This window comes from Musa acuminata, chromosome BXJ2-4 (assembly GCF_036884655.1).
Source record: "Musa acuminata AAA Group cultivar baxijiao chromosome BXJ2-4, Cavendish_Baxijiao_AAA, whole genome shotgun sequence".
In the NCBI taxonomy this organism is placed as follows: domain Eukaryota; kingdom Viridiplantae; phylum Streptophyta; class Magnoliopsida; order Zingiberales; family Musaceae; genus Musa; species Musa acuminata.
Genome location: NC_088341.1, coordinates 9,937,501 through 9,963,367, shown reverse-complemented (window position 1 = coordinate 9,963,367; position 25,867 = coordinate 9,937,501). Strand labels below are relative to the sequence as shown.

Below are 25,867 nucleotides of genomic sequence, written 5' to 3'. Positions count from 1 at the left end.
GAGTAGAGACCTTACAATACTAAGTATATCAATGCAAGAATATTGGAAAAGTTCCTCCACAATTAATATAAGTATGGTGCATTTTTATAATATGATTTAGGATTGCTACAATCGAGATTATGGTTAAATATATATGATGATGACATAATTCATCTTATCATAGATGCGATCATGTGGCATCAACTTGAAAAAAGCATGAATAATAATAGTTACTTGAATCAGTCTTCTGTGTACTTAAATCTGAGTCGAATGATGAAGTGTTATAAAATGATAAATGAGATGTCGATCGCTCATAGATGAGATGTCAGAAGTCAGTATTGCTCATGAGATGGTGAAGTATCGATGACGTCATATCATCCCATATATATATATAAATATAAAGATGATAAAAGATTTTATTAGATTATTTTGGGATTACCATCTATCTTCAACATTTGCTCATGCGAAAAGGAAAACACAGCTAATAATAATATGTTGGATTAAAATTCCGGATCCGATTTTTCCTCGCATTCTAAGCGACTGCGTCAAGATTCGCGCAATTTGTTGCCCAGCGAATCAAGATTCGTGCACTATATATATAGAGGGCACCGATGTCATTCCAAATATTCGAGAACTTTCTAACTAGTGCACGAATCTTGATGCACCAATTAGAGGGTAATGATGTCATTTCACGAAAAAGCCAAGGTCGAAAACGTTCGGTGAGGACAAAGCATGGAGTGTGGAAATAGGATGAATGTTCGAGGGGGGTTTTGTCCCGAAAAGAATAGAGAGGAAATAATTTCCAGTGGTGGGTTGACGTGCGACTCTGTCGAAATCCCAAAGCAAAAGAACAAGAGAAACCCATCGATTGCCCCGCTCCACTTTCCCCAGCGATCTCCCTCCCCTCCTCTTCGGCAGATCTCGCTCCCTTTACCCCTTCCCCCTTCCCCCTTCCCACCTTCGACGCCGTTTTGTTGCAGGGAGAAGGGAGAAAACAAGCGGCGTTTGGACCAAAAAAAGAGGCGACTCTTTTGAGCGATAAAGGTATGCGTCCATTGTCTTTGATCGAGGATATTTCCGGACGAGATACCTAGTAAGAACATTTTGGTCGACGTTGAGGCCGCGAGTGAGGACTCTACGGGTTTTAGATGGGGAGATTGTGATGGACATCCTATATGATTCAGAACTTTTGGGGTTAGGCATTTTGACTCGAATGACTGCGCCTGTTCGATGTAGATGTTGGGTTAGTAGATTGGTGGTTTCGTGATCCATAGGGAACGGAGTTGGATTTGGTGGATATTGCATTCGATCCTTCTACTTGAATCAATCATTTGCGTGGCATTTGACAGGATAAGTCCATGAAACGTTTTCTTGTTTCTCCCTTTGTCTATCGTCTAAATGCCGAAAATAAAATTCCTCAGTTATACATTGCAGTCGGTCACTTTACCGAATACAAGTATCGTGAAAGCAATCCCGGATCACTATTCCTAGCATCTTTTTGTAAACAACTTGTTTGTTCCAAATCAATTCTTTGGACAGTTTATTGCGGGAATAGGAAGAAATATTGTGGTAGCTTGTTGTTAATGCAAGGCGAGAGGATAAGGAACATTAGCTGTGGTGACTTTGAGGAAAGGGACTTGGTGGTAGAGCCTCACAAAAGTTGATTGAACAAGGTCTTTATATGAATAACAAGGGAGTTGCCATCCTTTTTTTGGAGTCATTGTAGTTCACAGATGCTGATGTGAATCGTGGAGTTGCAATACAAAGAAGCTACCATGTGTTGATTATGTTGTATAATTTGACAGGCAGTCTTCTCATATACCTTAAAACTTGTAAATTTATAGAAAATTAACTTGGAGTTTGGACTATGAATTGTACCCAGGAATTTTCATTTTACGTTCATTCACATATTGTTTGTGATTTCATATTGGTACTGCATCTTCTTATTTTCTTTCTGTGTGACAGCTTGAAGTAACTATTGGAATTGGATGGCTACAATTGATGAGCCACTGTATCCAATTGCAATACTGATAGATGAATTGAAGAATGAAGACATTCAGCTGCGGTTAAACTCTATCCGTAGGCTTTCTACCATTGCACGTGCACTTGGTGAGGAAAGGACCAGAAAAGAACTAATTCCATTTTTGAGCGAAAACAATGATGATGATGATGAAGTTCTTCTTGCAATGGCCGAAGAGTTGGGTGTTTTTATTCCATATGTTGGTGGCGTGGAACATGCTCATGTTTTGCTTCCACCTCTTGAAACATTGTGCACCGTAGAAGAAACTTGTGTTAGGGACAAAGCAGTGGAATCATTGTGTCGAATTGGAGCACAAATGAAGGAAAGTGATTTAGTAGACTGGTTTGTTCCATTAGTGAAGGTGAGATAAGGTTTATTGTTATTGTTGTGATTACTGTTTTTTCAATAATGTGGCTGCTTATATTGGTTCCTTGGTTTGAATGTCCTTTATTAATTGAATACCTTTTATTAGATGCAGCTCTTTAACAGATTTTTAACATTAATGAGGAATTCAACACGTTGCTTTTCTTTTGATAATATATGTATGATTTTTTTTGTTCTCTTCTCTTTTCCTTGTAGGGTCATTAGATTATACCAATGGGTAAATATGATGACAGGTTGTGACAAAAGATTGAAGCACATCATATTTATGAAGATTTTGTTTTTCACTTTTTCCTTTGTTTAGTATGGGTAGTATTTCGGGTTAGAAAAATTTCTAAAGTGTTTTTCACAACATTCAAGTAAATTTGAGGCTACATTTTAGGAGGGGCTGGTTGGAGTCCACCTTTCACAAACATTGGACAAATGACTTCTTGTGAAGGAACCATTTGGAATTTTTATGATTGAAAATTATGTTCTAACCCTTCTTTTTAAGGCAAAAAATAACACCATGATTTGACTTGATCTGCTTGGTAGGATAAAGGTGAGTCAATAAAGACAACTTTCTGCCCCCTTACATAGAAGACATTAGATAAATGTGTCTTCCAATAAGCATTTCTGCCCACCAAATCATGAAGGTTTTACTGATTGTGTCAAATTTCTCTGCTGTCAACCTGTTTGCAAGCTTTTCACCTAACATTTGTCACTTAGGTTTTCTTGACATGTCAGATTATGAGGTTTTTTTTTTAATTCCTTGTTAATCTTTTACTGTGTGCTTCTTTTTCTCAGAGACTAGCGGCTGGTGAGTGGTTCACTGCTCGAGTTTCCTCATGTGGTCTCTTTCATGTTGCTTACCCAAGTTCTCCAGATCAGCTGAAGGCAGAATTAAGGTCCATATATGCGCAGATGTGCCAAGATGACACACCTATGGTTAGAAGGGCTGCTGCATCAAATCTTGGAAAATTTGCAGCTACCATAGAACAACACCATTTGAAGACAGACATTATGTCAATGTTTGAGGATCTAACGCAAGATGGTGGGTATCAAGTTATTACACTCTAGTCTATCACACTAAGATTTGTGTGGCATGAGTTCTTTTTTTTGTACTTATTCATCAACCACCTGATCATAATGTGATTTCTTTAATAAATTGTTGACATGTTTTATCTGTTACTGTCATTGCATGTCCCATGTTCTCCATTACATTTAATATAAGGTATATTCTTGGAGTAAGTCACTTCCTCTGCCACTTGACTTGTAAACAGGACATCAACAACAACAACAGCCCACTTTATGACTGGAACACCCTGTAAAACCTTTTGGAACCATCCTCTCAAATCTATGATTCTTGCAGTAATACCCTTAAAAAAATCCTTATACCCGAGGAAGTTAGTGATTTCAGGAAGCCATTTATTAGGCGTATGAGTATTAGTTTAAAGGCCAATTTAGCCATTTGACATGATAACATGACTCTTTTAACACTACCATAATTCAAACTGATTGGAGGGACTTTACCAAGGTGCTCAGGTGTGGAGTGGTATTTGTGCAATGACATGTTAGAGGGGCATTTCTGAAAGATTCACACTTTATAAGGTTGTACTTGCAAAATAATTTTTTTTTAATCAGTCTAATGGTCACATTTTAGTGTTTGGATGTAGTCTTCTTTTGGTTCTGCTAAAAGTCCTAAGCTACCAAAGGCAATTGAAATATTTGTATATTATATCTTATTGTCTTCCATAAATGAATGTGAAGATTGATTGTCTTTGTTGTGAACAAAGGTGATGAGTTTATAGTCTAAAGTGATTTCCATGGAATCTAATATTGCTCTTTAGTTTATGATGATATTGCTATGATGTTATAGAAGATTATGAATACTCCAGATTTTCTCTTTTACCATCATCAACAACTTTAGCCGAAAGGTGTCTTTGAGTTGATTTCTTCAAGGCTTTTAAAAGGAACAGAAGAATGCACAGTCTCCAATTACTTGTGCTAAGCAGGAAGGGGTAGAATGTCATATTATTGCCAAGTTACATTTTATAGACAAATTTGTTTTTATAGTTGCAAATTGATACTGTTTTTGCAACTAAATACTAGAAAATTCCTGTACTGCCACATGGTTTTAGATCAAGATGAAAACTGTGGTTCCATAGATACTTGCATAAATGCCTGTAGGCAATTGGTGCTGTTGACCTAATTTGGTGCCTCAACTTTGTTTATCTGGAAGCTCACAACTAGATCAGGAAGAAATTAAACATCATTGATCCTTCCTGCCTGAAAGAGCATTAGGCTTATAAAACTACTTTTCTGTGAACCAGGAGTATGACAAAGATTGTGGTTCATTACCTGTGACATGTCTCACTGCTACTAGTGAAAGATTCATGTATTTTATGAAGTTGAGCACCTTTCTTTAAATTGCTATCTTTTTATTGAGCTTCAGATTTATTTTGCTTTGTTATGCCTATTTATTTTTGATGGTGGAACTATTTATCATAATCGTGTCTCCATATGGCATCTAATGTTCTTTTAATTGCTATTTTTTATGTTTCAATCCATCGGCATATATTTTTGCTTTTACCTTTTTGTTCATTTTTTTCATCCCTTTTATATTATTCTAATATGAAGTCTCATCAATATTTGTCTGATTCAGATCAAGATTCTGTGCGCTTATTAGCTGTTGAGGGTTGTGCAGCACTTGGGAAATTGCTGGAACCACAGGACTGTATAGCTTCTATCCTTCCAGTAATTGTTAACTTCTCACAGGTACGCTTGTTGTACTGTATGCTAATAGAAATAAGGCTTTAATGTTGCTGTGTCTCTTCTGGAAGATGTACATGCTTGTGTCTTCTATGGTTACAAGAAAATTCCACATGTACCAGAATCTGTTAAAAGGTACATGACCTTCAGTATGAATTTGATGGTTCATGTGCTTAAATTTTTTGAATAGGATAAATCTTGGCGTGTCCGCTATATGGTTGCAAATCAATTGTATGAGCTTTGTGAAGCTGTTGGCCCTGAAGCTACAAGGTCTTCTACTGCTACTATTATTGTGCAAGTTTTTGATTGTTTGATACAAATTTCACAATTTTGATATAATTTTATTGTTTATTGTCATTTGTTTTACGTACCAAACAAAAATCATATTAATATACTAAGATGTCACATTTGTTTTCTCTGTTCAAATATTTTTAATCATTTTGACCTGAATCTTCTTTTTTTTTTCTTTTAACTAAGGGCTGATTTGATGCCTGCATACGTTCGGCTTCTTCGTGACAACGAAGCTGAAGTACGCATTGCCGCTGCTGGCAAGGTGACAAAATTTTGCCGGATTCTGAGTCCACAACTTGCAATCCAGCATATTCTCCCATGTGTAAAGGTATATGCTGACAAGATTTGTTCAACTTGTAGTTGTATGATGAGTTATATTGGATTTGTCATCTGTTCTATATTGCTCTGTTTTTTATTAAATTAATTGTGAATGGTGGGATGATATCCAGGAATTATCGACAGATTCATCACAGCATGTTCGCTCAGCTTTAGCTTCCGTGATCATGGGCATGGCACCTATATTGGGAAAGGTATGTATAAAGGTCATCGTAGGATGTGCATTTCTCAAGGTAACATTTATGTACAGGATTGTAAAAATAGGTGATTTGTGTTCCTTTCTCTTGGAAGATTCAATTGTATGTCAAATTTAAGTTTATCAAGTATTTTAGTTCTCACTTTAAATTTATTTTTGCTTCTAATTTGGCCAGATAAAATCAAATTCACATTATGCTCTTCTTTGTTGTTAGTATTGGCTGGTATTCATGTATTATTATATAAATTCGTTAGTATATCAACAGTTTTCCTTCTTAATTCATAGTATTCTGTGTTGAATTACAGTGAGATATATGGTGTGCTGTTGCTTCACTTGTTCTGGAGAACCATTTTACCATTTCTCCTGATACTTCCTTACCATTGCAATTGTGGTGCATCTGTGCAAACTTAGTGCCATACTTGTCTCCAAAATGGTTATTTTTCTACATTACGAAGAGATTAACCTTGCATTTGACCGGGCTTGCTTTGTAGTAATGTTTTAATTTTATTTTTCAGTTAATTAGTTCTGTTCTGTATAATTCTCACCGATGCTTTTGAACCATGATCTAAATTATTGCTATTGTTGTGTTTTCTAGATACTTACAATTTTCTACATATCTTTTATCGATCATGCCGTACTAGAACTATTATGGATTTTTTTATTATTTATATGCTTACAGAGAATCATCATGCTCCATGATGCCATTAACAGACAAAATTTGACTTCATTCTTGATTTGTTAATTTATAACCTATGCGTCATTTTTAATGTTGTGAGTTATGTCTAATATATCTATCTAGATCTTTTGCTGTTTTAGTGATATCTGTCTTGATGTCAACCATGGAGTACTAAGTGACACCTTTTGAGACCATTTTTGGGACTTTTTCAACATGAGTCAACTGCTTGGTTACTACTCTTATGATAACATTTGAATATGCTAGTTCATGAATATGAATCTGCCTCTATTTCTTCCTGTTTGTCTTTTTTCCTCCTGAACTAAAGCAAATGTAAATTATGGCATTATTTGTACTGAAGCATTATTATTCTGGTAGGAAAGTTAGGTTCACTATATAATTGCATGTTTATGTCAACATTCTGGTAGAAATACCAGAGAGCCATCTTTGGTATATTTTGCTTGTTATTTGTTGAATATCACAATTTAAAATTATTCTTGTCATTCATTGTGGCGTATCAGCAATCTCACCTAGGTTTGATGGATTCTATAGGATGCAACCATTGAACAACTTCTTCCCATTTTCCTTTCCCTGCTAAAAGATGAGTTTCCAGATGTTCGACTGAATATAATCAGCAAACTTGATCAAGTAAATCAGGTAAGCATTTTTTTTGCAATGGTGGCACTGAATGTGATGTCTTTTGGGTTGTCTACGCTAATTAATAGTCCAATTCCACTTTGCCTGGTGATAACTACATCAGATAACTACTTTATTATTTAATGGCATTAATCATTCTCTGGAATTAATCTATTAAAATTTATGGTCAAATATGGGTTCTTGTGCAGGTTATTGGTATTGACTTGTTGTCCCAATCTCTGTTACCGGCAATTGTGGAGCTTGCAGAGGATAGACATTGGCGAGTCCGCCTTGCCATAATTGAGTACATTCCTTTGTTGGCAAGTCAGTTAGGTGTTGGATTTTTCGATGATAAACTTGGTGCTCTGTGCATGCAGTGGTTGGAAGATAAGGTATGTGAGGTCTACTGCATAGTACTTGGAAAGGAATGTTCGATGCATAATCCACTGTCTCCTTTAACCTTTTGCTTGAACATCATCTTGTTTCAGGGATTGCTGTATTTTTTTGTTTTAGATTCAGATTGAACCGATAAGTGTTCTCCAATGATACAATAGAAGCCACTCTAATGACAACAGTTTATTACATGACCATTCAATTAAAGTGGTCCTTCTGTTATCTGTATTGTTGGAAAGATTGATATGTCATGCATCCATATTCAATTCTTCCTGTCTTGCATGGTGTGACTACTAGCAGAAACTTATATTTGCACAGAGTGTTATGGTATTTTTTTCCAATAATTATTATTCTTCTGGATGTACAACACAAGAACCTTGCTGATATATGTTTTTGTTGTGTTCATCATTTTAACTTTTCAAGTTTATGTATTAAAATACCTAAAATTTATTAGTAATGCACTCATATAAGATTTGCAAAGATGCATATAACTGTTGATTGTTTTGTATCGTTCTGACAAGTAAATTAATTTCAGTCAGTTCGAAAGGCAGTTCAGCAAAACTTACCTATATGTTCAATTATTCTGCAGGTTTTTTCAATTAGAGAGGCAGCTGCTACTAACTTGAAACGTCTTGCAGAAGAATTTGGCCCAGAATGGGCAATGCAGCACATAGTTCCAGAGGTTTGCTTCCACTATAGGCAGTTGTCTATCTACTATGTTCTATGCTTGGTTTTCAATTTTAAGCCACCTTGTGTCTGCAACAACCTTCTTGCTTCTGCTTTGGGGCCCTAAGAAATCAGATTCTTGTTTCTTTGTAATTACTTGCTGGTATCAATCACGGGAGGATTATGTTGAAGCATTTACAGGTGATAATCTTCCTGAAAAGTGATGCCTTAGTAATTGAATATAAAAGTAATGATTTTCTATAAGGCTTTAGGCTAGATGGATTATTTATGTCATACTATTGGCGGGCTTTAGAGAAGATGGTTTTTAATTGATTTTTATTTTTCATTTGCCTTTTAGTTAATAATTGACCATATGTTTAGCTATTCCAAGTGATCAGACTAGATCTATCCGTTTTAAGTCTGTACCATGGTAGATTTGGCTGGGAAGTATGAGATGATAGTAGTTTACTACTATAGCTGTGGCAGACTTGCAAAGGAGCAAGGTTCACTTTATTGGAGTTTTGACTTTTGAGTGTCATGATATATATAGTCCATGCATGTCCAAGCTGACACATTTGAGCTCTGATTTGGTAGTTTCCAAGTTGCAACATATATTTGTGTATTATGTTAATAAATCATTGAATTAAGTAGTTTTTCATGTTTTACCCCTTTCTATGTTTGCTGCATTTGGAACTTCTAGCTAATTTCTACATTAAAGTCTTTTTGGAAGTGGAGAGCTATCATAGGATGACAATGTATATATCTTTTCTTTCATATAGATTCTATTCTGTCATTTTATACTTCATATATCAAAACATAAAAGTTTGTTTATTTTCCTTTATATGAGCTAACATGGAAGGTAATTTTGATGCGACTTTGGAGATGTGGAGATAGTTCTAGAGGTTTTATTAGAAGAGTTATTTGGTAAGTTGCAATTATTCTGTAATTTGGGTTGGTGAGATCATCTGCCTGTTTGACCTAGGAGTTAAACTTCTGTGATATACTTGGCAATGGCTTTATTATTTTGGCAAGTTGATTTGGTTTATTCGAATTCACAATCAGATCAGTTGGATGAAGAAATATTGATAGTGGCTAGAAATTACAAAAATAAATTTATAATTCTGATCACATTGTCATCCTTTTCTTTCTAGGTGCTTGAGAAGATAAATAATCCACATTATTTGTATCGTATGACTGTTCTACGTGCAATTTCTCTTCTTGCCCCTGTCATGGGTGCCGATATCACATGCCAGAAGCTATTGCCTGTAGTGATTGCTTCATCCAAGGACAGGTAAATATGAACCCTCATTTTATAAAAAGGAAGTCTAGTGTAGCTAATTTTTTTATGGTAGCCAACTGTCCATCTCATCAAGAGATCACTTAACTCTTACAGAGTGCCCAACATCAAATTCAATGTCGCAAAGGTTCTGCAGTCCCTTATTTCCGTACTTGACCAATCTGTGAGTACTAGTTTGTTGAACTCATCCTATGCCCGTATTCTTCTCATCGATCTGAATTTTGCCCAATTTCTGATGTATGGCAGGTGGTGGACAAGACGATTAGACCTTGTCTGGTTGAGCTCAGTGAGGACCCAGATGTGGATGTCAGGTATTTTGCTGGCCAAGCGCTACAGGCATGTGATCAAGTTATGATGTCAAGCTAGTGAATGTTTTGTGTTTATGGTGTCCATCTCCAAAACTTGATGCTTTACCATGATGTGTGACATCTGAAGGGTGGTAGACTTTCAGCTTTCCTCTGGGACCTGTAATTGATGTGTGAAGCTTACAAAATGAAAAAAACTAATTTTTCTCTGGTCTTTTGTATGCTATGTTTCTTGCAAATGGTGGTTCTGTTGGGGAGGATTGGAGACACATTGGATCTTATGGGAAACTTCTCCTTTGAAGTGAAAACTAACAAGCTCATTGTGGTATGTATTTGTCATTCAGGATCAACATGGCAATAGTATCCCGAGAAGAAGAAAACTTGAATATTTGCAGTATTTATACATCATCAAACTATTACACCTATCAGTACACTTGCACTTGTTCAACTATTTGTATCATCTCAAGTGTTGATGATCTTTGTCGGAATACGCATAAAGTTTGTTAGTGTACTTGTTTTCATGTTCAGAGTGATGCATTATTCAACCCGGAGGGAGATTCTCAATCTGCTGTTGCACAAGCCTTTTGATTTGATACGTGGTGTCTTCCTGTGTAAGAAGATCAGTTTAGCATCTCCAGAAGATTACCTTTTTTATGCATAATTATGACTTGGTATGGTATCAAGTGATTGGAAAATGATAACATCAAAGCTTCTGAAACAAGGTTCTTGGTTAGCATTCCTCATCATGTGAATTGGGTGATGCCAAGTTCTGTATCTGGTATACCCCTTTTACATTTCATGCTTGCATGTGTATGCCTTACTATTGATTCTTCTTGTTTTTGGCACACAAACTCTTCTGGAGCATTCAACAATCTTTTAGTTGAGAAATTGGTCCACTGCACTTCAACAAAGGCATATGATCAATACAGGGATTCAAGGGGAATAAAGTCCACCAAAATGTAATGTGCAGAAGAAGATTTCAGGCAGCTGATCAGAAAGTGATTTTATCCAATATCATATATATCCAAAAGGAGATGTGTGATAAAAGCTAAGTACACATATCTTTGTTCGATAGAAGAAAGTTCAGTACACATCTGTTGGCTGTCAGCGGTTAGATTAGACATTTAGTTGGGAATCTTTTGACAATTAATAATGAGCTTTACTGGTATCTTTCCACTGATTCGAATCTAATAAGCATCAGAGTTCTCTGCAAAATGATAGATATGGCAATCTGACAAATGTATTTAATGTGCATGCAGAATCACAGTGTTGGATTGAATTCTACTCATTTCTGGGCATTTTATGTGACTGCAGGAAATGAAAACTTAATAGTCATTTTCTTTTGAATGTCATAATCTTCACATGCTAATGGCTAATCAACTTAATTTAGTTAGTATTCTTTAGTATTTGATGATTGCTTATCTAAATATTTGTATCTATGGTTTAAATAGTTGTCGAAATTGCCTTCCATTTCAGCCATTGACTTCAATTGACAGCCAAATCCTGGAAATAGATAGGTGTGTAACACAGGCCAAAAGTCTTTGTCAAAATGTGGAACATAGAAACAAGTAATTTTCCTGCTGGAATATTGAACATATTGGACACTCACTTCATTTTTAGTCTTAACTTTTTTCTTAATCTTTACCAGTTCAATCCTCAAATCAGATGGTTTAGTTAAAATCTAGAGGAACTTGTTAAAATGAATGTCCAAATGACACAAACAAAAGTTTCTGATGTCTTACAGAATTTTATTTTCATGGAAATTGTTTGACCTGTAAGAAAAGCAAATAATAATTTTCACCTGCAAGTCAAATATATTCTGAATTCTTCATTGTAATTTCCTTCCAAAGATCATTGAAGAGAAAACAGGAATGAAACAAGAAACAAGATTTGATGGTGCACTTCAACATCATCATCACAGATAAAAGTTCAGAATTGGAAGACACCACCAAGACAAAATGGATAACAAATATACAGAAGCAGAGACAAGAAAAGGAACAAAAAATCTTGGATGCAACAACATAACCAGCCATGATCATGGATCTTGGTTGAGAGAATTTGGCTGAACCAAGGAGAATGGCTGTGCTAGAAATCTAGGCTTGTCGTCTCCGGCCATCACCACCACAACTCTTGGCTCCATGTCTGCGTGAACGATCACAGGTTTCTCTTCCGAGCTTCCACCTCTAATGGCCGACCTCCGGTGGGAGCAAGCTAGTATGATGAGAGCAGCTGCTATAAGTATCATCACTGCACCAAAACCCCCAAAGAGGTAAGGAACTGGAGTTTGCCACAGGTTTGGCACACTTGAATCCGACAAGCTTGCGGGCCTCATCTCTCCTCTCTTTGTGCTTATCCTTCCGCTTCCTTTCTGTATGTTCTTGCTGCAGATGCTGTGCTTGTCGGAGGTATTTATAGGTGAGAAGAAGTGGTGGTGGTGGCAGTGGTAGACATGGTGGAAACAAGTATATCAACATGAAGTGGTCCACTGGGTCACTCATGCTGGGATTTGGATGCTTTTACTTGGTTCTTTTGCAGATCTTGCTTCAACATCCTGCTGATCCTCTTCCTGATGTCAACATTATTTTATCTGGCTCTTTAAGCTTGAGTTCTATCCATGGACAGTGATCTCCAGTGGCTTGCGGATATCTTCCACTCTGGTGGATGCTGCCATGGACTGCAACAACCTTGTTCATACTGTTCTCTTGGAAGAAACCAAGTGCACGATGCTAGTGATAGAGCCTAGTTCTATAAATATCTGATTAACTAATAAATATAACATTGTTCATCAAAGCTCTGGATCAGCTGGAAGACCATGGTGGATTTTGGTCCCAGCAAGTGCTCTGTCATGCTTGGCAAGTAGTTCTTTGAGCTAATTCTTAGCTAACAAAAGCATCAAAACTTTACACAGCAAGTTTGTTCATGCAATGATGCATGTGTTTTCTGCTGTCTTGTTCTATTTTTACCTCACTGTTGTAACATCTATCAAAGTATGGTGATGCAAACTTCTTTCTCTGATGAGTCCTCATCAAAACATTTTCCCCTGATGTACTACTTACTATAGACTGCAGTTCATTCATGGTCATGTTGGAAATAATTTATGAGGTAACCCCAGTTTTTCCTCAACAAAAAATGAAAGTGGATTCACAACACTCATGCAAACAGCAGAGACAAACAAAAGGCATGATTTTGTTGTTATATACAGACTTGAATCATCATTACCAAATCCACTTTGCAGCTTCAGGCCTCCACACCCAGCAGCCAAATCCAATCAAGGCTCTCAGTTCCTTGTCATGTATTTAGAGTTGATTATAACCTTGAGCAAGGGAGTTTAGAATGGGATTCTGATGGATTTTTAGCTTATGGAGGACAGTCTTCTCTTATCTATAGCTTCAGAACACTGAAATGCTAACTGGATTAAACATTTCAGTTGTTATGAGATCTCTTGAACATTTTGATTTTGTAGTGAAGTGGTGAGTGACACTGGAATCCGTAGCAGCAGATACTCCATATTGATGTGGATGATGTAGCTGACAAGATTCTTCTTTGGCAGCTCAATCAAACTCAGCACAAACTACTTGTAGGCAATTCCATACCATCTTTATGTCTGCATCATTCAGGAAATCAGAAACCACACTGGCCTCATCCAATGTGCTGCTGGCCAACAGCTGAATTTAGTATAAGATATGATCCTTTTACAAAATCCAGTGGGCACATCACCTTGATTAGGATCTGAGTTTGAATTGAAAATTTGGAGTGGAATCTATGCCAATAATTTTGCAAGAACAAACTACATAGGATGATTTGAGAATATTTATGGGCTAAAAACAAATAGAAGGCACAGAAAAGGTGAATGATTCTGATCACCCACAAAGTAGAATCAGAAGCATCCCAAGATATCAAAGATTTCCTAGAACCTGTAATTGCAATGTTAAGATACCTTATTGCAAATGAAAGGTATGGTTGTTTGCTGCAATTGCAAGAGAATATAGAATGCACAACAAAGCTCATGTTCCAAGTTTCATAAAAGGGAATGTAATTGCCAATCAATTGTATTCTCTGTCACACTTCAAACTTAGCCTGCCAAGTATATATGTTGAGATGGTAGTTTGTTTCTGCTATTTCTTTTGGTTGATGACTTTTCTTTGAGTTCATGTGCTTAATAAATTGAGGCATGCAGTTTTAGTTGCAATGTAGAAATATAATTTATTTTCTATCTCAAAATAAAATACAATATGATGTTAGAAACTTTACAGAAGCTCCTCACAATAGAAAACAGATTACAGGTGACTACAAATAAGTCCTTCTGAGAAGTATTTGTTCTTCCTCAAGATCTAAGTGATCATTCAGTGAAATATGTTTAGTCAATTATTATTTCTGCCCGTTTCAGTGGATATTCTTATCTCCCAATTATCAGAAGTAAAATTAGAGGTTACAAAATGAAGTCACAAACAATTTTTTTTTTTCTTTGAAGAACACGAAGAACTCGAGTTAGCCAGTAAGGTTCGTAATATTGCTCGGTATAGATTAGTATCATTTGGCATGAGAAACTTTTTATTGCATCAGATAATTTTTGTTGTTGTTATTATTATTATTATTATTTTATTTTATTTTATTTGTTCAAATACATTGGACGCATTTATAGTACGAGTCTAAGTTGCAATTAATATCTATATTAGAAGGGAAGGGTAGTGGAGGCCAAAGAAGACATGATCTTTTGATGGAAAAACCTTGGGATTATATCTGTTTTCATTCATTCTCATTTGCCAAAAATGGAAAAAAAATCTTAGGATTGGAACCCCATAGCCACCCTAATGAAATAGGCTAAATGGATCCGAATTGGCCCAACATTAAGTGGGCCAACTGGGCCCGTTGACGAAGGGGCTCCCGAGCGACTGCAAAGCAGAGTCCGCCGTCGCACTTGGAAGAGGTGCCTTAGCGTTATGGGTTCCTCGCATCTCCGGCCGCGGACGGCAATGGCGATTAGGGCTCGTCTCGGGTTCGTGATCCTCCTCTCCCTCTTCTTCTCGGCGACGTTATCCACCGCGCTCTACGAGGATCAGGTCGGGCTCGCAGATTGGTGCGTAGATCGATCTCCTCGCTCTTCTTCCCGCCGGGATCCCTTTGTTGCTTTACTTCTTATTGGACCAAGTCGTTCTTTTCAAACCAAATTATACATAGGTTTTTGAGGAATCAATCGTGTTCTCTTCGAGTAGTGTTTACAGCTGGATCTTCCGTGATCTAAGGTAATCGGTACCAGTTAGGATTGGGTATTTGTATGCGCGTAAAGGTGGAATTTTTAGATAGTATACGTTTGGTTAGAACTTGTAGATGAACATGGAATTTGATTGTGCAGGTTATAGATTTAACTTGTTCAAGTGAGTGACAGCTCTGCAAAATTGTATCTACTTGATTGCAGTCAAAAGAAATTAATTATATCATGGAATAGCATATCTATGATGCATCCGAAAGGAATTGAACATGGCATGACGTGGAATTTCAAAGGAATTCTTAGATTATCCTAGTAGTTTCCTAAAAAATTGTTTCGTTTTGATGAGTTCTTACTACTGAACCATATATTGGTGATTTGATATGGTTTGATCAATCTCCGTTCTCGTTTTCTCTGAAAATCAATCTCCAGCTTGTACTCATTTTCTCTCAAACATATATTGGTGATTTGATATGGTTTGATCAATCTCCAGCTTGTATCATTTTCTCCCAAGTTGATCCTGGCCAACGTTTGGTCAGTTATGGATGGCTTTTTTTTTATTCCACAAAATATGATATGATGATTTGATTTTATGATTCGCTTGATATTGAATCCATTTGTAAATCTTCTTGAAATTGATTTTGTTTACATTCCTTTCGATTTATTACCTTAACCATTCAACATCTGTTTTCTGTAGCTGTGCTATAGTGGCTAACTTGCCTATTTTACTTTCCTTTGCCCTGTGAATTTTCTTCCTGTTCAAGAAATATCTGAGATTGTGTTGTCTTCCTTTCTCTATATGCCAATGACAACTTTGAAATGGGATGAAACACAGGCATGCATTGAGTTGGCACTTTTCAGTGTAATAATGAATATTGTTATTACATGCAAAATGAAGATAAGATAGTCTCCCAGTACAAGTTTTGGATGCTTAGAGTTTTAGCCTGGCTCTGTTGAAAAATAAGAAGAAGAAAAAAAGAATCATGGCCACCATTTGTTGTATCTTTCTTTTGAAGAATTAGATATTCATCTATTCAGCTATATGCTTCTCTCTCCCGAGTGTAAATTTTGATGCTGTCCCTAAACAAGAGGTGCATGTTCAGCTTACAGGATTTGAGTAGAAAAAATAAGTTTATGTTGATTTCGACGAATGGATATGGAACATAAGTTGAAAAATAAGCCATGTGATAACCCATGAATCATTCGATCTACTTATGCCTATCGATCTGTATTTGCATGTCATATGAATATTGAACTATTTTATATGTTTCTTGTTCTTTGTAGGTGTCCATTTAGAGACAAGTACATATGTGATTTTAGAATATTCTGTAGGAATTTTTAAATAAGAAAATTTAGGTTAAGACTCCAAGCATCTCTTTGACAAATTGTGGATTATGTGGCTCACCAAGTTAATCTTATTCATTACCATGTTGCAGTAGTAACAATGATTATCATAATCTTGTGCTACTCTTTCTTATGATGCTTATGTCACCTGTTGCTCTAAACATTTTTAGCAGTGTATTAACTGAAGATTTGTTCTTTTTTTGTTGTTATCTCTCGAATAGTTTAAGCCAACTTTTCTCATCATACAGGCATCATAAGTACATTGGTAAAGTAAAACATGCTGTGTTTCACACACAAAAGACAGGGAGAAAGCGTGTAGTAGTATCTACCGAAGAGAATGTTGTTGCCTCTCTTGACCTCCGTACAGGCTTTATATGTGAGTTTGACTTCTATATGTTGTGAATATATTCAGCCTCTGCTTATTGTCCAAACTCCAAAGTAGTATTACTCTTAAGTAGGAAACCTTTTTTTATGCATAGTTAGCAAATTTATTTGGTGATATTTATATAACTCTAATTTGGGTTCCCTTTCTTTCTGAGAATTCTACTAAGTCTCAATCAGCTTGATTTTGTGCAGTTTGGAGAAATGTTCTTGGGAAAAATGACCATATTGATCAAGTTGACATTGCTCTTGGGAAATGTAATTTTCTCTCTCTTTGTTGACTTTAGCGTCCTAATGTTTTATTTTACACTTTCTAGGTTATTGTTCCTTGTAGCCTTGATTCTTTTAATCCTGTACTTTTAGCTATATGTTCCTTGTAGAAATCAACATCCTCTGTACTTCCTATATTCTTTCACATGCTTGGCTCCTTCTGCGCCCTGTTATCTTCTTTATTGCTTACAGTTGGTTTTTGTGGTTGATGCAAACTGTGGTGAAGTACTTGTAGTGATTAGGTTCTATATATACTGACAATCATAGATTTAAGAGCTGGGCATGCCTACTTGCAGTTTGCATGTTGCATGCTATTCCATGCCAACACTCAACTGATGTACAACTCAAAAGAAATCCCAAAGTGGTCAATCAAATAATTTTGGTTGGAAAAGAACAATTATCACGTTAGTTGTGAAAAGATGAACAACATTATGTTGTGATTAGTGACTAAAGTTTTGAGCATGTCCACCAAACTCAAGCATCTCACATCTTATTTATTTTGACAATTTGATGATCTTAGCTGCCGAGTCAACATATCCTTGTGTTGGATGTAGATATAATTAAAAAGCGAACTTTTGATGTTTGATAAATAGTCCATTGCTCAAAATAGTTTATTATCAACTTTTTTTGAAGAGAATAAATACTTCTAAAAATGTGGTGAAGTATGTGGGGTGAAAATGTTCCTAACGTAACATGATCCTTTTACTGTGAATTTTAAGTGCCTTGATCAAGTCGGGCCAAAATACAACTGCCAATTGCAACCTCGTTCATGTACACTTCATAGGTGGTTACACATTTTCTTGTAAAATAATATTGAAGAACTTAGAAATGATTTGTCTACCTAGTGCAAAGCTCAATGGTAGAAAAAATCCATGTAGCTAACCAAAATAGTAAAGATATTCTGGTGTGTTGTTCTTGTTGTTATATTGCGTACTGGAGTAACATATCCAACAACCAATAAGTAAAATGTTGTGTGTTTAACTTATATTTTTATGTTAGAAAGTGTAGCTAAAATAATAGTTTATTATGCTGTTGGTTCCTTTATATAGTGTAAGTTTTAGTTAGCTTGAACATTTCATAGATTGAATTATAGTTAAAATCAAGGTACACAGTTTCAAATGATACTGCCTGGTACGGGCGGTATGTACCGGTCCGACAATAAACCGGTACACGGACCGCTCGCTATCGGACGATATTTTTTTATTTATAAATAAATAAATAAATATATATACATATATATAAAGACGATGTTGCCTCATTTTTCTCGGCGAGATCGCACATTTTTTTTAACTTATATATATAAATAAATAAATAGATATAAATAAAAGATTATATATATATATATATATATATATATATATATATATATATATATATATATATATTGCTCGGTATAAGTACCGTACCTTCCTGAGAGAATGTCGAAACTTTAGTACGGTATGATATTTCAATCCTTGGTTAAAATTAATTAAACATTTCATAGCTTTAGTTAATCCATCTCTCAGTATTTTATGCAAACACTGTAACTCCTTTGCTTGTTTAAATTATGTTTCGTTGCTTTCTCTTTCTTCAAGATTGTGAAGAACATGGCATAGATATATATTATAAAATATATTCCATGTTTATTTCTTTCAGATGTTGTTACACTATCCTCGGGAGGAAGTATATTAAGGGCATGGAACCTTCCTGATGGTCAAATGATATGGGAGTCGACTCTTCCAGTTTCAACCCTTTCGAAATCTTCGTTGTATGTTCTGGTAAGAAGTAGAGATCTGTATATCTAATTTCTATTACATATTAGCATGAGAAGAAATAGGCATTTTTATTTCAAAGAATCTGAATTTACCGCAATAAGCTTACAGGCAAATATGAATGTGGGAAAAGATAATTTGATTCTTGTTTTTGGTGGATCATCAATTCATGCCTTGTCAAGCATGGATGGGCAAATTGTTTGGAGAAAAGAATTGTCCATTGACAGGTATCGGTTAACTTCTTTTTGGTCTTCCTTTTTGAATTATTTACTTTTTCTTTGTACAAATATAATTATACTTTGCATTTTTCCTTGTGATTGCAGCTTAGAGATTCAGCAGATTTTTCAACCTCATGACAGTGATATCATAAATGCTGTAGGATTTGTTGGTTCATCAGAATTTGTTGTGTATCAGATCAGTTATAGAACTGGGGAGGTGATGCAGCAAAGCAAAGCTTCCTTTGAAAGTGGTTTCTGTGGTGAAGCATCTCTTGTTTTTGACAATTTGGTCGTAGCATTAGATGCCAGCAAGTCATCTTTTGTTTCAATAAGTTTCAAAAATGAAGTTATAAATTTCCACCAGATAAATCTATCAGATCTTGTGCCAGATTTTTCTGGGAAGGTTACATTATTGCCTTTAAAATTCAATGGCATGCTTGCAATAGAAATTGCTTCATCAATACTTTTGTTGAGAGTTAAAGGTGCTAATGAGCTTGAGTTTGTTGAGAAAATTAGCCATCCATTCGCCTTTAGTGATGCTCTCCCTTTATCAAAAGAACAACAAGCTTTTGCAATTTTGCAGCATGACGAATCAAAAATCCACTTCAAGGTGAAATCGGATAATGATTTGAGAAATGAGATTCTTAAAGAAACCATACAGATGGACAGTCAAAGGGGAAATATTGAGAAGGTTTTTATTAATAATTATATTCGAACAGATAGAACACATGGTTTTAGGTTTTTAGTTGTTATGGAAGATCACTCACTATTATTAATACAACAAGGTGAGATTGTATGGAGTAGGGAGGATGGTTTGGCATCTATTGTTGATTCAACAACATCTGAACTACCTGTTGAGAAGGAAGGTGTATCAGTTGCAGAGGTGGAACACAACCTTTTTGAGTGGCTCAAGGTATTCTTTCTTTCACATGGAATTTCTTTTACAACAGATACAATTGAAGATAAATTTTTTTCGTAGAAAAGATTATTCTTTTTATCACAGTTCATACTTGCTGGGAATTGATAGTTACCAATTTGTTGATAGTTTTCTTGAAAGGATTAGATGGTCTCCTGAAATGATAACTCTGACACTTTGATATACTAAAAAAATAATGATAGCTGTTGGTAATCCACCACCGATCTAGTTCAGGTCCAATTCTACCAGTTTACTGATGTATGGTACACTCGTACATGTCACTGAATCGAGAAGGGGGAGGAGACAAAGGAGGGGGAGGTAGGGGGAGAAGGAGAAGTATCCTGGGAGGTCGGGAGGGAGGCATGAGGTGCAAGAAGAAAGTATCATGTGCAAGGCTGCAAGCGCTATAAAACCTGTTTGCCACCCCTTAAAAATAAAAAAAATTGAACCAAACGAAACTTGGTGAATGAAAAGCTCTGGTCTGCGTTCCAATTTAATCCTGGACTGGTATGTACATACCTGTCTGAGTGAAATTTAAAACCCTGGTTCAATCAGTACCACATTTGGCATCAAATCATCTCTACATTGTGAGGTAAATAGTTTTGTTCCTTTGCTTACATACCTTGAGGTTAATTCCTTTTAGTGTTTTGGAGTGTCTGTCGCCATGCTTGCTACTTGTATTCAGCTCTCTCGTATTTGCATGATAGTCTGGAATCTGGATACTAGTTGTTAGTTCACTTTCATTTTCACTATTTAATCGAAGAACCTAAAAGCGAATAGATTAAGGGTCCTATTTGTCCTGAATTTTTCATTCTGTGATGGAAATTTATCTTCTACCATATGATTAGAAACAGAATTGGAGTTTCTGATTGGGGGGTGTTTTGCAATATAACTAATGGAAGATAGCAATTAAACTGGATTGAAAACAGTCCAGTTAGAAAAAGAATCAAGAATTACTAATGAAAGATGGCTGGCTACTGTTTTTAGTTGTATCCATTTTGTATTAGATTTGGCTTGGCAATATAGTGGGATGGTGATTCGGGGGGACTGCAAATCGTTTATTCCCAGTTCGGTAGCCTATCTAATATGTAATTTACAACAAGATTGTATTAACATAGAATTCAGTTGTTGCTGATTAAGATTAATCTAATTATTTGCAGAAACATGATATGAAATATGTGACTTTTTCTTCCACTAGATCATTCGGTACGAAATTTACAACAAGATTGTATTAACATAGAATTCAGTTGTTGCTGATTAAGATTAATTTAATTATTTACAGAAACATGATATGAAATATGTGACTCTTTCTTCCAGTTAGATCACTCAGTTTACTGTGATATAATGTGGTTGCATAAATATTTAGGTTGTCATGTGTTTGCATGAGGTCTCCCAGCATATTCAAAAGTTTATCCCTGCTAAGTATGGGTGATAGTGAGTTATGCACAAAGACTGGCATTTAGAGTGGACCATTTCATACTGGTTGGCATTTATATATCGAGGCATGATCCAGATCTCTTATGGCTCACGATCTGCTCTCAATTGCGACCCCCCAGCCCCATCACCACTTCTGGCATCCTGTCTCCTCTGCTCTCCACTGTCCTCTGTTGTTGATCTGCCTGATCTCCTGGTACTCCTCCTCCTCCTCCACCCTCGCTCCCCTCCCACCCTTCTTCCCCCCTATTCAGGGTACCATGGTACCATGGACTGGACCTGTATCGTTCTGGCCATGGGCCAGTACATCTATGCTACTTGAAATATCAGTCCTTGTTAATACATTTATGAATTCACTCGAATTTTTAGCAACATTAACCCTCATTAGTAGGTTTGCGAAAAATCACACTTGGTTACAAGGATATAAAAACCGGTCAGTTTGGTATGTAACCACCCATATTTATAGGTCCAACCAAGTAGTGTGACCGAAACGTATAGCTCGTTACAAACACAATAATGTGCATTTTGATTTTTATTATTATTTTATTCAATGATACTAAGCAGTTCAGGTTGGTATATCATCTTATATGCAAGTACCTTATGGGTCTGAGTTACGTAAACCTATAAAGGATATGCAAATCCTTGTCCCGCCGTTTTTTAACTGTGAAAAAGACAAGGAGCCTTTAAGTAGTTCTAAACAAGATGAAAAGTTTATAATGCCAAGATTTCACCATAATAGCAATGATACTGGTGAAATTTCATTTTATTTTGTTTAGTTGGAAAACCATGGCCTGCCACATTTTAAATGTGAAAAAGACGTGGAACCGTCAATGTAGTTTTGAATTATTCAAAAGAGTTATTATGTGAAGTCCTCACCAAGATAGCCTCATTTTGATTTGTAGTCTTGAACTCTTTATGTAGGTTTATTTTTATTTTTCTTTTGTCTATGCAAAATTATTTTTCAGTTCAGTTGAGCCATTTATCTTTGTAAATATTTATGCAAATAATGTTTTTTTTAAAACATAATTTTAAAGAAGTGAATGACTTGAAGCTAAATGCCTTCTGATAGGGTGACTGTTTTTTGTCATGTTTCTGTAAATATGAAATTTGCATAGATGATTTTGTCAGTTGAACCTTGTTTCTTTTTAGTTATTTATATCCTCTTGATATTCTCAAGGAGTCATTGTCCACAATATATTTGCAAAAAGAAAACTTCCATTATTTGTTCTTCTTATTCAAAGTATGTGTGGTACACATTGGGTTGAAGGGCATCAGAAATGAAAGTCTGCTCATCGTCTCTGTTTTTCTATGCTACAGTTAAATTAGCTTAATGGTTTACTGACATGTCCTCTCTATTTTCTTTCCTTGTGAAAGGGGCATTTACTGAAACTTAAAGGAACTCTCATGCTTGCAAGTCCTGATGAAGTGGCTGCTATACAAGCTATTAGACTAAAAAGTTCTGAAAAAAATAAGATGACTCGGGATCACAATGGATTTCGAAAGCTAATTATTGTACTAACTAGAGCCGGAAAAGTTTTGGCACTACACACTGGAGATGGACGCGTTGTTTGGTCTGTTTTACTTCCTGCCCTTCGTAGATCAGAAACATGTGGAAATCCCTTTGCTTTAAGGGTATACCAGTGGCAGGTCCCTCATCATCATGCAATGCACGAGAATCCTTCTGTCCTTGTAGTTGGCAGATGTGGGCATGGTTTTGATGCACCTGGCATTTTTTCAATTGTTGATTCCTACACTGGGAAAGTACAAAACTCTTTGATACTAGAGCACTCTGTGAGTCACATAATGCCTTTGCCCTTGACAGATTCAACAGAACAGCGCCTTCATCTTATCATAGATGCCAAGTTACAAGCCCATCTATACCCTAAAAATTCTGATTCTCTTAAACATTTCTTTAATGAGATGCCAAATATTTACTGGTTTTCGGTTGAAGTAGAAAAAAACAAAATAAAAGGATATTCACTAGAAAGCAAAGCTGAACTGGACACAGCTGAGGAGTATGTCTTTCAGGCTAAAGAATTGTGGTCCATTATCTTCCCTTCTGAGTCTGAGAAGATTGCTGTGACTGCAACTAGAAAAATGAATGAGGTAAATGTTTATTCTATCACTTCTTTACTTTAATTTATCTGGCAGGTATAAACTAAAGTCTTTTTTGTAACTTTGTTTTAATATTTTTTTAAAATGCTTGGGTCCTCCAGATAGTTCATACCCAAGCAAAGGTTGTAGCAGATCAGGATGTAATGTATAAATATGTATCGAAAAACATACTTTTTGTTGCTACTGTTGCTCCTAAAGCTGCTGGAGAAATTGGTTCTGCCACACCAGAAGAAGCTTTGTTGTATGCTTATCTAATTGATACTGTCAGTGGGCGAATTTTGCATCGTGTGTGTCATCAGGGAGCACAGGGCCCTGTTCATGCTGTAAGTGATGCTAGTTGTTAACTGTCTATTTTTTTCATTCATCTCCATCTGCAACACTAAATGATAATCTTGAGCATTTATTTAGAAAACAGAATATTAATGCACTGTTTGGCTCTGTTTTGAAGGTTGTGAGTGAGAATTGGGTTGTCTATCACTACTTCAATCTTAGGGCGCACAGATATGAGATGTCAGTCATTGAGATATATGATCAATCTCGAGCGGTAGATATTCCTCATATGCACAGCAAGTTCTATCTTTCATTATTTGTTTTTTAATCATGTACCAAACAGTTTTATGGCTAAGGTTTTATTATATTTTGCAGGATAACAAAGATGTTTGGAAGCTTGTCCTGGGAAAGCATAATTTGACAGCACCTGTCTCTTTATATTCAAGACCAGATGTGATGGTCAAATCACAGTCGTACTTTTTTACTCACTCAGTTAAATCCATGGCGGTGACAGCAACAGCTAAGGGCATAACATCCAAGCAACTTCTAATTGGCACAATAGGTGATCAGGTGAGCCATTGTCAATGTAAGGATAATCAAAGTGATGATAGTTGGGCTAAAGAATAGCCCAGGCCTCTGAAAATTTTCACAGTTTTCCTGATTCTTAGCTTTTCCTTTCTTTTTGTTTCAGCTGAAAGTTTTTGGCATTACTGAATTGTTTTCTTATGCTTTTATTGCAATATTTATCTTGCCATTTAAACACAAACAGCAAAAATATGTCTTACACTGATATCCATGCATATATATATGAATATATGCATGTATTTACAAATATTACACATTTCTCTTAAGTGGCTTTTTTTCCACTCTGAGGTTGTTTATGAAAGGATTAACAGCCCATATGGAATGTTTGATTGAGGTACCCTGAAAACATCTTCATCTGATAAGCCTTATGGCCTTCTTGCATACAAATTAGAATCATCTGTGCTGGAGAGTCACCCTCCGCCTGTAGTTGATTTTTTTCTGTGCCTACCCTAGCCCATTGCACCATCATTAAGAGATTAATACAATATTTCCTCTCCTGTAGCAACTCCAGTCAGTGTTTAAACTTTCAATTGATGCAATTTGGGGCTCAGTGTATTCTTGCAAACCTCGATGTTTGATCATAAACAAATTATTCTTGGATAATATATCTAGGTAATAGTTAGCATGGATTACTTGGGTGCTTAATCGTAAACATGCCTGACCCAAATGATAGTTGAGTTGCTTGTGGTCCTGGGCATGTTACAAGAAGAAAAAGCCCAAGCCTGTTCAATTTATATGTGGGTGCTGTTGGCATGTGCATGTGGATCAAAAGTTCAAACCCGAGCCATGCTTAGAGATGTAAGCATGATATTGACTAATTCTAGCACTATTTTACGTGGAGTGGATTAGTGGAATGCATAGAGGGAGGAAAAAAAGGCTTGCAGAAAAAGGGATAGATTTTAAGGGTGGTAGGGAAGGTCCTGATCTTATGGAGTACCCCAATTTTGGATATGTAAGTTGATAAGCTTTACAATCTCACTATAAAAAGAATTATAGAGTTTATTGCAAAAGGAAATGATTTGTTATTTGCAGGAGCTTAAATTTCTGTAAAAGAGATCTGGGAAGAGAATTTGCTTGTAGGTCCTCAAATGGCATGAAGGATAGGATTTGGTTGGTTTGATGATAATTTATCCATAAATGAACGTGAAGTTACTATCAATGCTTTTGCTGGTGCAAGTTTATGGTTAATAGAGAAATTTTGCTTTTTCAATTTCAAGTCTACTTCTATATACTATGAAAATGAAAGTCTTCATTTGAACATTGTCAACTTTTTCAAAGAGAATGTCTGTGGAACCTTTTCTCAATGCAGTGTATAATTAGTGCCTAAGCCATGACTTATATGACAGGTCTTGGCACTTGATAAACGCTTTCTTGATCCTCGGCGTTCTGTCAATCCCACGCAATCAGAGAAGGAAGAGGGAATCATACCATTGACCGATTCTTTGCCAATTGT

The 25,867-nt window shown here is 36.0% G+C and overlaps 2 protein-coding genes across 3 annotated transcripts in view; both read left to right on the top strand.

The window, feature by feature from the left end:
* Positions 1–748: 748 nt before the first annotated feature.
* Positions 749–10,133, top strand: LOC103981320 (serine/threonine-protein phosphatase 2A 65 kDa regulatory subunit A beta isoform). Of its 2 annotated transcripts, none has more exons than XM_009398007.3 (13): positions 749–1,023; positions 1,945–2,360; positions 3,167–3,413; positions 5,025–5,137; positions 5,322–5,401; positions 5,609–5,750; positions 5,872–5,952; positions 7,180–7,284; positions 7,473–7,655; positions 8,246–8,338; positions 9,474–9,613; positions 9,716–9,782; positions 9,866–10,133. In XM_009398007.3, exons 2-13 carry the CDS (start codon positions 1,968–1,970, stop codon positions 9,983–9,985), a joined length of 1,764 nt encoding a protein of 587 aa, XP_009396282.1. In that variant the 5' UTR covers positions 749–1,023; positions 1,945–1,967; the 3' UTR covers positions 9,986–10,133. The 2 variants fall into 2 exon arrangements, with proteins under 2 accessions (XP_009396282.1, XP_064959828.1); XM_065103756.1 differs by having other exon boundaries at positions 883–1,023; positions 9,696–9,782.
* Positions 10,134–14,820: 4,687 nt separating this feature from the next.
* LOC135609936 (uncharacterized) overlaps positions 14,821–25,867 on the top strand; it is a 12,409-nt gene continuing 1,362 nt past the window's right edge. Inside the window, exons 1-11 of the mRNA XM_065103755.1 lie at positions 14,821–15,001; positions 16,723–16,850; positions 17,051–17,113; positions 18,761–18,882; positions 18,988–19,103; positions 19,200–20,007; positions 22,819–23,550; positions 23,661–23,882; positions 24,008–24,103; positions 24,205–24,399; positions 25,761–25,867. The exon at positions 25,761–25,867 is cut by the window's right edge and continues 7 nt beyond it. Of these exons, the coding sequence (XP_064959827.1) occupies positions 14,865–15,001; positions 16,723–16,850; positions 17,051–17,113; positions 18,761–18,882; positions 18,988–19,103; positions 19,200–20,007; positions 22,819–23,550; positions 23,661–23,882; positions 24,008–24,103; positions 24,205–24,399; positions 25,761–25,867 (2,726 nt within the window). The 5' untranslated portion in view covers positions 14,821–14,864. The remainder of the gene's footprint in view (positions 15,002–16,722; positions 16,851–17,050; positions 17,114–18,760; positions 18,883–18,987; positions 19,104–19,199; positions 20,008–22,818; positions 23,551–23,660; positions 23,883–24,007; positions 24,104–24,204; positions 24,400–25,760) is intronic.